This window comes from Melanaphis sacchari, unplaced genomic scaffold, assembly GCF_002803265.2.
Source record: "Melanaphis sacchari strain LSU unplaced genomic scaffold, SCAv2.0 Contig20_pilon_pilon, whole genome shotgun sequence".
NCBI lineage: Eukaryota > Metazoa > Arthropoda > Insecta > Hemiptera > Aphididae > Melanaphis > Melanaphis sacchari.
In genome coordinates this window covers 1,446,926-1,460,568 of record NW_020271042.1, presented here as the reverse complement: position 1 = coordinate 1,460,568, position 13,643 = coordinate 1,446,926, and the positions used below count along the sequence as shown (strand labels likewise).

The 13,643-nt window shown below is 27.0% G+C and overlaps 1 protein-coding gene across 1 annotated transcript; it reads left to right on the top strand.

The window, feature by feature from the left end:
- Positions 1 to 906: 906 nt before the first annotated feature.
- On the top strand, positions 907 to 7,068 carry LOC112593776. Its single transcript, XM_025338319.1, has 2 exons — positions 907 to 1,110; positions 6,777 to 7,068. Exons 1-2 carry the CDS (start codon positions 972 to 974, stop codon positions 7,037 to 7,039), a joined length of 402 nt encoding a protein of 133 aa, XP_025194104.1. The 5' UTR covers positions 907 to 971; the 3' UTR covers positions 7,040 to 7,068.
- The last annotated feature ends 6,575 nt before the right edge of the window (positions 7,069 to 13,643 follow it).

The following is a 13,643-nucleotide window of genomic DNA, read 5'->3' as shown; positions in this document are numbered from 1 at the left end:
TTATCATACTTTTAAATAACAGTATTTAATACTGGTTGAATTATGCTTAGGTTCAAACATAAAATTTTAAAATATTTGTTGAGTAAATACTTAACTTATTAGTATTATAAAAATATAAATATATATAGGTATTAAATAACAGTACCTATAAAGAACAAAAACAAATGTCAGCCGTTGTTTAGTTTATTATAATTTTTTTGTTATTTCGATGAATTAAATTTTATGCATATCAATGCAAATATTCTCGCTGATTTTGATATTTAATGTTCTCTAAATATTTTTATCATGATATTGTGATAATTCGTTCGTCTGCAATTTACACAGTGTAATGACTGTTAAATATTATATTTTCCTCCTACACACTATATTATTATGTCAGGTTAAAGCGTTCTCCGTTACATATTTTATACGCTGATGATAAAGTGTGAAAACGATTTATGTTCGATTTCTCCCCCTTCCCTTTACGACCGCAAACAAAAAAATCGTGTACAAAATATCATCGTGCCGAGTCTTATGCGCGTTTTCCTTCTGCTCTCTCCGTTTCTGATGATCTATATCGCGTTCATTTGACCACTGTTTCGCATTATGTGCGACTATTCAAATCTCCATCATAAACAATACTTGAAACAACCTGCTCTCTGTCCCACATCCACTCGTGTCCATCAACAACCGTGACAAAACGTTAACGAAAATACCGCGTAATAACTGATAAAAAAGAAAAATACATAATATATAATGTATACCTATGTACAAAATGAAATTAAGAATTGCATTATTTGCGTCCTAGGTTTTTCTTATATGTCTGTGCATTAGGTAAAATATTATTAGAATATATATTTATACAATGAATTATATATGTAGAGCTGTATGTATAAGTATTTTTCCCGTCGTTAGGCGACAATCAAAACTGTTTGTTAAAAACGCGTTTTCTAAATTTTAGTTGTAGTTGTTGACCGTAAGACTTAAATTGAATGACTGTTATAACTTGGTGCCAGAAGAAGATACGGCGTGCGTATGCAGCGTGCAAACGCATCATAGATTGCAGAGGCAGAAACGTCGAAATAGATCATGACCAAGACAACGATAATCGTGTAGATTTAACCGAAACAGGTATGTAAGGTAGGTTTACTTAATTATTAACACCGTTAATTTAACTTCTGTTATTTTGTCATTCATTATAGAAATACCTACAGGTATGTAAATTAAGAGTAATCTGTTTAACTGGCCACACTTTATTTTTAATTGAAATTTGGAGAAAAAATGTTTGAAGTAGGTATCAGGTATCCACTACACTTATAGAAAAATCTAATTTAGGTCATGACTTAGACAAGTAATTTTCTGATTGTTATTGTCAAAATCATATATCTATATGATCTATATTAACTTATAGTCTATATTATCTTTAAAATTTAATACTAACAGAGAACAGTACATAAAATAATGAACTTACATAAACAAAAAATAAAAAACGATCATAATCTTAAAAGATTATTTTAATATTTTACCAAGTTTATTTTAAAAACTTAAATATATTTGGTCTTATGTTTTTAACTTTTTTAGTGATTTAAATTCATAGAATTGAAGTTGTGTTATCAATTCTAACGGGTAAAACACGATTGCGTACGTCTGTTATCGGCGATACCTTTTTAAGCTACACGATTCCGTACGATTTTACCTGATATTTAACTACAAAGTTTTAAGTGTTGTTGCCAATGTTCTTACCGGTATACAGGGCCCTCACAAGGGGGCCCTGCCGGTATATATACCACATATAACCAAGGTTGAGATTTTATGGATTTTGTATATTTCTTATGAGATGCTTAAAAAATAGCAAAATAAGCTAAAAGTGTGTTTCATGATACAGAGCTTAAATTAAAAATTTTATTTTGCTTTTTTAACGTGTTTTGTGATTTTTTTTAATTTTTAGTGATTTTTTTTGGATTTTTTGAGACATTTTTGCATTTTTAACTCTTTTTGAATTTTATGAAATTATATTTTTTGTCAATTACCAGGTAATTTTTAAATTTTATTTATTATTTTATTATTAATTTTTTTTTCTGAATTATTATAGAGCTAAATGTATTCGATATTTATTATATATTATATTATTATGTTATTATTTATTTTATATACGATGAAATTAGTAAATTTGACAACATTGCATACATTTTCATACGCAATCGTGTTTATTTATTTTTCTTAAAGGTACTTTTAACCCATCTACAAACATACACAATCGTGTTGTCGAAAAGGACAAACGTACACAATTGTGTTCTACCCATTCTAACGACAGCCTTTAAAATTGTATTTACAAAAAGATGTAGATTAGTAGACGCATATTATAATAGTTAATGACATTTATAAAATTATTTAATATTTAGGTGTATAAATATATTATATTATTGATTGTACTTATATTACCCAAAATGATTGTGTCGCGACAACAGAACGAATTCAGTAGCTTATGAAATATTTTTTCGTTAAATAATGATTTTAAACGTGTACCTACCTATATAACGTATTGTATTATGCACTACCTATATACCTAAAAATATTTTTAGTATTATTACCGCAGAAATAACGATAAATCAAAATATCCAACTAAACAACCAATTTTAACGGTTTTCTTTTGTACACCCTTGACACAAGTTACGGATTTTTGAACGTTTATTATTAGCTGTGGCATTCAATCAAAACTAAATTTTTATTTCATCTCGTAAAATATTAATTATGAAATACTCATTTAATTTTTCTACTGATTTATAATATGAACATCTGGCGACAAAATAGTATTGTTTTAAATGTCAATTCAGTTTCAGACATATAAATCAGTTAGTAGTTATGAGCCGCTACATAGGATTAACGTTTTAATAGGTAAATAATCGTTGGACAAAGTTCAAGTATAATTAGGTGCCCATTAAATATCTACAACATAACTATACACATCTATTAATAAATAATATAGTCTTGTACACCAACCTTGTACATTAAGCAATTAAGATTAACTGGTCCATTAAACTATTAGGCTTTTAAGTTATAATAGTGTATACTATGTAATCACTAATTATAATCGATGTCAAAATTAAAATAATAATTAATCGGCAAAGTTTGGTATAGGTCAGGTCAATCGATATGTAGACCGCACATAATCGAATCATGCGATGTGCGGTTGATCATACAGTGGCTTATATACTCGCATGGTTGTGGACGCTGTATTCGTTGGTTTAGTTAAAAATATAATGTCTTTGAACTTGAATAATAAAAATATATACCTGTACGGCGTACGCCGTAGGTAGGTCTGTACTCTATATAACGCACGGTGGATAATACGTATAGAAAATTGTTACGTAAATACTAAATTCACTCACTGTATAGTCCGTGTTTGATGTAACAATGTAATAAGTACACGACCTATGTATGCGCATCGGATCAAAACGACGTAATTATAATCGTACGCACGCAAATTTTGTAGAATGTAAGGACATTATAATATTTATTATACGTTTTTAAAACGCATGACTCGGATTCAACAGGCGAACGATAAATTCAAAAACATAAGCCCTTGAAGGCTCTATGCTAATGTAATGATGGCCAATTCCGATTTGTTTAAAAATTCATAGCTTCAGGTTTTATTTATATTTATATACGACTTTGAACACTGAAGCCGTTCTATCTGCGGTCAAAGCGATGCTGCATCACGATCTTCAGGCTAAGTTGATTTGCATGCAAATTCTTGCCATGACTTAACCACGATTGTATCTTAAATAACTGTTTATATATTATTATGTACGTGCTACTATGCTAGTCGATTATAAAATTGATTTCCATCCGGTATGGCATTATCCGTACAGACCACACGGGATACATATTCATTTCACATTTCATACATAGGTTTATTAGGTATATTAGATTGGTATACAATTTGAACGAAGTTCTAATATATATATATATATATTTAAATAATAATTTATACTAAAAAACACTAATATGCTTATTGCTTAGACAATGAGTAAAACTTTAAATTTTATATTTTATTTTGTTATTATAATTATTTTCTTCTTAGCTATTACTTATTATTTATATCAGAAACGAGTAGGTATGATCCACATCTATAAGTAGTAATTTTAAAGCACTTTCCATACGTTCTTATATAATAATATATAGATAGGCGTATATAATATTATTGTTGGTAATAATGTATAGGATACGTAATTGATGTTACTGTATGAAAAAAGATTATAACATTTTTAATTTATGTTTGATGATTAGGTAACTTTAACGTTTCATTAATCTTTGATTAAACTTTTGGTGGGCGAAAAGCAGAGACAAAACTGTTTTAGTTTTAAATTTATAACAGTTAAAAATAATAATTTATGTTTCAGAATAAATAATTTTAACAAAAATAATATAATATAATTTCAATATGGTTTGTAATTTTTGTATACAAATGACTTGAGTAGGTAGTTCAATGCATTTTAATTCCTAATATGTACATCATCTATATCAAAGTATTATGGGTAGTGATATCATTATTGATTTTCTTAAATTGGCTGATACTGGAGAACATAATATTATGAAGATTATATAAAATACATAAATAATTACATACATATGACTTAAAAAGGTCAAATTAATTTAAACTATAATAAGAACTTGCCGTTTTGCTGGAAAAACTTCAAGATCATTTTTTACGACGCTAATATTAAATTATTTATACCTTTCAGAAAAAAAAAATTGAATTTTTCATTGGAATAATGATAAATGTTATAGATATAGAATAAAATCACAAACAATATTTTTAAAATGATAACGTATTTGCTATTATTTTTTATGTTATTATTATATTATATGTTTATTACTTAGGTATTATTAATTTCAAATTGTGTTTATTGAAATATTTTTAATAATTTTAATACAATTGTTTTACTCCTCGTTTAATTGTTTTGATGGGTTTCCGTCATGACGTTATAAAAAAACTTTGAAGCCCTGTTTATTATTTTTTAAATAATAGAATTGAACAAAGTATATTAAATAGGTTCAAGTCTGACTTGTTTTCAACGGATATGATAATTATTATTTTGTTTTAAATATTTTAGTGAAATTGAAAACGCATTCACTGGAAATCATTTCCTTGTGTTTAACTGTCGATGCGTATATTTATTAAACTAAATTATAATAAAAATAAATAACATATATTTCATATAATATAATTTTATGTTACCACAGAATTTCAAATTATTCTCGTGACTCGTGGATATACCTAAAGCTTATTTTACGGTTCGAGTTATCGACAATGTTCGATTAGTTTAAAAAGTTCATTTCGGTACAAAATATTTTTTATGTACAATATTGTAATAATGTATGATTCACATCACGTTGAAAATATGAGATGATTCTTTCAACAGTTATCTTAGCCGTTTCTGGGTAAACCAAAATTTGGGTTTCGGGATTTGGGATATCATGTTAAAATACACAATACAACGCAATCGCCTCTGTTTCCAGCTATCCATATTATTACGTCTCCTTTATAGTTTTACTTTTTCATAATATTCTGTAGGTACTATTGTTACTATATTATGTCGGAAAACGGACGTGTTATACGCTTACAAGCAGCTGTTGTAGTCATAATACACCATAATACACAACCACTTTGATATTATGATCTATAGACTATATTACATTGTGTGATGTGTATGTGTATGTGTCAAGAGTACAATAAATAACTGCAGTCAGTCACCGTGACCAAATCTAACGATGTGCGTAGCAATATAAACGAGTATAATACATCACAGGCGGCAGAAATGTTTTTGTTTCATATTATTAATTTACGACCAATCGCAGTGGTTTTAATGTATGCATCGTTTCTATACCACAGAGCTCGATCTAGTAACAATATGTATACATAATTGGCGAGTCGCAGGTGTTCACTGTGTTTAGGACATTAAACAAATTTAATGTATCTGTATACGCATATTTAAATCTATTACATTATAATATAATGCATTTATGCTGTATTTCCACAACTAGTATACTTGATCAATATTTTGTACTGGAGGTACTTATATTGCCGTCGAAAAAGTAAAGGTACTTATATAATATTATTGGTCATTAGTGCTCTTACTGATGATTACCGGTAAATGTGGCAAAAGTTAAAGGAATGGTTAATATACAAATGAATGTAGGTACTTATCAAAGTAAAAATTTTGAACACTTTGTAGTTATAGTATTACTATAGTAGTTTGTGATTACTTGTCTATTTGATTAATGATGTACTTGACAAGTACACGAGTCGTGAGAAACTGACTTAATACTAATGACTCTGCCGCCTACTTGCTTCGCTCACCGATCCTCCTCACCCCTACCAACTTGACTGAGGTATTCGTCATTGGTTTTTGGTCATTCAAGGGTCACCTCATATACTTTTTGAAATTTTATACTTGCAATTTAAAATATTTAAGAAAATATATTTTGGTAGATAAAATATACAAATTATTAAATTTATAAATCAGAGAGGTTATTTCTTAAAAGCTTAAAAATGTAGTCGTTCAATTTATTTTAAATAGTGTTAATTCCAACATTCATTACACCTATTAAAATTAAATAAGATATTTGAAACAATAAATTATTTAAACATTGTATATTGTGCACCTTATAAGATAATAAACAATAGATTTTAAAAACTAAAAAGAGTTTAAGGATACCATAAGAGGAAATAAATATAATTTTATTTTCATGCTAATAATAATTATTATTGTTATTGTTGCGTTTGTAAACAGCGAGAGAACGAAACCCATCGGCTCAACTGCAGGCTATTGGTACTTTGTCGCCACAGCGTCGCCGACCGGACATCCAACCGATAGGCATGCAACGATTCGCCGACCCAGAAAAAGTAGCGGCTGTGTTTAAGGCGTGCAAGGAGCTCCAGGTGCCGATTGGCACTGACAATGGCAGTGATCCCGCGAAAGAGATCTGCAAGAATACAGCTCAATCCAAATTGAATAAAAATAATATCGATAATGCCGACTCGCAGCGACAATAATATCGACAGAGCATAGTATAAATTATAAAATTTACACTGAACATAATATTACATTTTAATAATAATTATAATATTGTGACGCATATCAATGTTGATTTCATTTCTATTTCCGATAAAAAACGTAAAAAGTAATCAAAAGCAAATACTGATAAGTTAATTAAAATTGTAGCAAATTTAGTTTGGTATAGAACGGCAAATTGTTAAATATACCTCTGATTGTAAGCTATATTGGAAATGATTTCCGACAATATAATTTTACATAATCTCATTAAAAATGCGTGTCACCAAAACGCGCATGCGTGCAATGTTCCTAAGATCAAAGATGATGCTGTTGGCCATATTTTCCGCGGCGTCATCAACGGTGACTTTTGATTCTATCCATTTTCGAATTTTTGTGAATACTTATCACAATTATAATAATTGTAAATTTAAATAAATGGTTACGGGTAGTCATGTAGTTTGATTGTAGATTTAAACAGGAGTAATTTATTAATAGATATAATTATACTCGGATAATATAATACATAGAATCAAAATAATAATATAATTGAAATAGATCTAGAGAAAAATATATTGAATACATGATAACTATATTTTTTACCCGGTAGAAACGTTAAGATTTTATAATATTATACACTTTTACAATTTGTTTATTTTTTTCAAACATTTTGGATAATTCTAAATATGGTGTTTGTATAATTTATTATTGTAATTAAACAACATTATAACACTGATTTAAATGTGTGCGTTTTTGATATTTCGCGAAATTGCCAATATCCTATCAAATTACGGATATGGTTTTTACTTTTAGAGTCCAATACCCTAGAATCTAGATTATAAATAGATACAAATATTTAATCTTAATTACATTAATTTATTGAAGAAAAATAATAATTTAATAATAATAATAATAATAATAACAGGGAATAATAATAATAATACGTATAAAATATTAAGTTTTTAGATATAATTATTAAAATGTATATACTATCAAATACAGTTAAAATTATTTATTTTGTAAAACACGTAATTTACCTGCATTCTGTATCGTTCTTTTCCAATTCTCCAGTTTTCTATTTTGCACTCTTTAAATATATTTGTTAATAATTCAATTACATACATGCAATAACAATGGCATTTTGATTTTTTAAGGTATGTATATATTTATAATCAGTGGTAGTATTAATAAAATTACTACATGTCGTTTACTTCATAACCAGTTTGAGATCAAATAAAATGCAAACCGGTTTCAGAACTTTATTATTTTGTATATTTATTTTTCTTATCATTAAATATTGTATGATAGGTTTCTTTAGATTTTCCGCTACATGGAAAATTTATTAACATTTTTAATTTGCAAATTATTATAGGAGATACATAAAATGTATTCCATGTTAAACCATTTTTTAATGTCAACTGTTTTTTAAAAACTTACAAATATACTGTTTTATAAATAGAACAACAATAATACTTTATCTAGTAGACAAAAAAATCTTTAAGACAATAATATAAATTCATCAGATACAACCAATTTCGTTTATTCTGTGATATAACAGTTGACGCCGTTGACGGCATTGCTGTCTATCGACGAAAGTGAGCTGCAGACGTTTCTTTGGTACTTCTAGAAAAATTCAAAACGACGATTATAGATGGCGCTGTCTATTATCGTCCGAATACGTTGACTGAATATTTAAAATCCTATTTGCCAGCAACAGCTAGATTACGTGTGACGTTGTTCCAAAACTTCATACACAAGTACAGAACCATCCTAAATAAGTAATGAATAATGACTTTATACAACTGTTAATTAAAAAGTACATTTATTATATTGTTTGAATTTAAAGAAATTATATTATTTCTATTAATTTATCATTAAATTTGATTATTAGGTATAGATTTCATAATTTTAAACATTTTTTTTTTCTTTAAAACCAAAGTAACGTGTTTGAAAAAAACGAGATACAAAACTAATTCGTGTATTTTTTATATTAACTTATATAAATTTCAAAAAATCAGAGATTTAAGTTTATCAAAAATAAAAGAGTTCATGAAAAATAATGTAAACAGCGGTATAGTACATTAATACATATTTACTAGGGAACCATTAACCATTATCACAGCAGAAATTAAAATTATTTTTAGTTTTTGACGTTTTTGTTGTAGTTTGTGATAGTTTTAATAACTGTTTCGATCGTTTTAATGAAATCTAATAAATATTTAATAATATTACATATATATATATATAAAAAAATTACACAAAATAATATTTACTGACACGAGAATCAAATTAAGCGTTACAGGTTCTAGAAAACTAACAAAAAATGCATTTGTTAAGTTCCTCAATTAGACAATTATTTTGTAACGAAGAAACTTGAAAACTTGTCATTTATGTGTCAAATGTAATATTAAATTTTTGTAAATTGTTTTTGTAATTTTAGACACATTTAACTTTAAGGAGGTAGCATTAAAATTATACATATATTGTCAAAACTTAAAATATGTCTCTGATTGTAACTATAGGTATCTAATGAAAACATTAAGCAAAAGCCCCATTGAATGAAGATTTTGTAAATTTAAGTTAATACAACAAATTGAGATGAATTTACTAATATTCAAAAATATTTATATTTTAACAACAATATGACAATACGAGTAAAAAAATTTAAAATGTTCAACTTCAGTGACTAAATTTTAAAAATTTTCTTTGACATTCATAATGTGACGAAAGGTATACCTATTACCTATAGGCTATAATCTATAATTTTTCATTTTTAATCACGTTAACAACACAATTAAATTAGTAAAACGGCGTAGTGAGTAGGCTATTTAGGGGCACTAATGAATTTATGAGCAATTTTTTTTAGTTCCTTATCACAATAATTCTACATCATACAATAATATTTTGTATTATGATTATAATATATTAATTATATTTTATTCGTTTACAGAAAACTATTATCGGAGCAAAGTTTTTACATTTTAATCATTTACATATATTTTTAATCATATTTTTTTTTTTTATTGAACTGAAGCCGGAAACTAGAGCCGTTAGCTGTTGTAGGGGTTATGAACTGTGGTAGGGGTAAGGTTGGTAGGGAAGGTTGTTATTTTTTACGATTATTACGGTTGTTACGGTTGATAGTAAACATGTATATGTGTGGCAAGGTTTTTAACCGCTATGAACCCGGGTGGTCAAGTAATGGCTACAGCTAGTAGTTGTGGCTGTTACTTACTCCAAGTCGCATTTCGCGACTGACAACAGCCAACGCGCCATGACAAACCACAATCATAATAATTATCTTTATTTTATAACCTAAAAATTTGTTATCGACCCTTGAAATTTAAGATTAAAGAAACGTTTAGAAGCGTTTTACAGTTTTAAAAAATGTGTTCTATAAATTATTATTATTGTATGCAGATTTTAAATTTTAACATACGCGCAATCCTATTTTAAAATTAAAAAATGTTTGAATATTATTAACTATTGTTATGTAAAAACAAACAATAACTAAAAATTATTACCGATGATATTGAATTGAGTCCATGCTACTTTTATGTATTTGAATTGAGTCCAGCTTATTATCTTAATATCTTTGAATTGAATCTGATAGATAAAATGTCATGACTACCTATATAGCCGGTGACTCACAATTAGTTAATACTTACCTACTTAATTATAAAATTATTATGAGTGAAAAATGGAGTGTATGTTTAAATATTCACCCGTAAAATACTTATTTTTCCTCAAACAGTTTTTAATATTTTGTTGTATTTCCAAATATAATAAGATAAGTATGTACTTGAAATTTCCAAATTATTATTTTCAATACTTACATTATAATAAAATGTCCAACAAATTTCAACTCTTTTAGAAATATTTATAAGTATGACCAATTTTCAATTTATTTTTAGTAATTTTCTATAACTGTCGATTAAAAAATATTCTTTAGTTAAAAATTATATTTATTTATTATTATTTTTAATATTTTTAAATTAATTGACTCTTTATTTTCATTATTACAATTAAAAAAGGGACTCAACTCGAATAACCTAACAATATTGGTCGGACTTAACTCCGATAAGTGATAACCCAAAAATATTTGCGGGACTCAATTCAACGTCAGCCGTTATTACGACGTCAGAACTTAAAGTAAACTTGATTTTATCACATTCTTTTAGTTTTATTTTATTTTTGCATTTATATCTCTACGATTTTTTGATTAAATCAGTTTTACGGGTATGATCACCACATCAGACATTAAAAGGAACTTTTCTCGAAATATTTAGTGAAAACGTATTACTTTATAATTGTGATCTCGTAATAGATTTTTTTGCCAATTACTTGAGTTAATGCTGTTAGGACTGCGTGTTATTGTCCTACCTCGGGGTATTTCCTTGCTACATTCCACAAGTCAATAGACGTTTGTACTGCCAACCTAGTATGCGCTTTCTGTATTACTGAAACACCTATACATCTATGTGCCTCCTTTCGAATAACCAGTTTTGACATGTTCAGAGCATGAACTGAATTAGACAACGAGCATTACATATTAATTATAAATATTGTTATTTTAATATAAAAAATCTCAGCCACTGCCGTGTTTATTCGAAAATAATATATGCGCAATCTAAGACGTTACTTTTCATTGCATGACTACTTTTAAAGTATTTATTGTTGCAAAACGGTATTATATCATCAGTTCTAATGCCTGCGCTATAATAAAGTATCTGGTATGCGCAATAAATATTAATTAAAGAGCGTCTCACCGCATGTTTGTCCCGGTCAATAACTCGGTTGGTAAATAAATGTATTGCCGTGTATGTGTGTCACTCCAAAACTATGGCTGACGTTTTAACTTATAGTTCGTAATACATTGCGATTTACTTAAACACAGAATTAGAGAATTACAATTTGTATTTACGTTTCACAGAAGTACGTGTCTCATCATTGACCATTGTTATGCAAATATTTAAAATTTGACTTTTAAAAGTCACTTAAAATATGGTATTTGCCAACAATAACCTATTTCTGATAACAATTAATACACATTTATAAAACTAAACAAGTATATAATTATTAATTATTTTATATTCAATATACTTAACCAAAGACAAAATGTACCATTATTTTATGAAATACATGTTTAAACTTAAATTAATATTTTTATACAGCTTATAATTTAAGCTAAGTTGATTAAAAACCGTTAAGGTCATGGGTTTGACTACTGAGCCAAAAATACTTGAAAGCTTAAATATACATTGAAATGGAATGTAGTGAATATGAACAAAAATAATATTTGTCAATAATTGCCAAAAATTGCACAAATTTGCTAAAAATGTATAGAAATATAAAAGAAAATTGAATATTCAAATAAAAATTGTTTTATCATCAGAATTATTTTTCAAATAAATACTTTTTTATTTTTAATTACTAACTATAGGTTGAGCTGGGTTAATTCATTTTTTTTTTTTTTTTGTCACATACATCAATAATTATGTTAGTAGATACTCAAAAGTTTTTGGGTCAAATTTGAAGTTGATGGATAAATATATTAGGTTTTCTTTTGAACAATTGTAAGTTCATTTCGTCACTGTTATTGTTGTATACCTAAATATATATAGGAGTATATTTACATGAGTAATATTATAAATCAACACCTATCGTCCTTGTTAAATACACATGTTTAGTATATTAAAGTATCTATGCATGTGAGTACGTGACTATGTCAGCATCAGCAATCACATAACATCGTCATTGCCGATTTCGCGAAGACCTTCGGTTACTTTACAAAACGGAATTGAAATTAATAACTACAGATCCTCTATAAACGCACATTACACATATATAAATAAGTATTATATACGAATTAAATTGCTTAAACTTCGACGCATAAAAACATAAATGAGCACTATATATGTATATATATAGATATTGTTTTCGTGCGGTAAATTTCAGCGGATTATCGCTAAACTATACATAGATTCTCGTGTGTTTATAATAATATTAACTATAAAACATGAATAGTATTTGCATTTTTGCGAAAAATTATTGGTATCAGTTTTAGAATATTTATTGACAAGATATGCTGAAAATAATATGTACGACATAATATATGCGTAGTAATTTATAACAACAGACTTGTGAGCTATTTTTATTTTATGTTCTAGGTTAGGTGTCGTCATTATTCGTATAGAAACCTAAATTTAATATATAAAAAATATTAAGAACGTACCTATTTATAAAATATCTAAGAGTTATGTATCTGTATGGCGTTATATGTATGTGATACTATAATAACATTTTAATAATAATAATTATGTTACTGTGAAACCACATCTAGAAATTACAATTTTTTTACTGAAATATGTAAGGAAAAGCTTTCTTATATATTATGTATGAGTATATTGTATAACTAATATGTTCTAACTAAATATATGTGACAAAGTTAAAAATTAATTTTTATAGCATATTACATTACTAATATAAGCTTTCGAGCCAATACTACACCTAACCTGAAAATAGTGTGAATAAGTTCATAGTATATAAAATTATGAAAAAGAAAAATTTTAAAATTAATCTACATATTTTATAAATTAATTAATA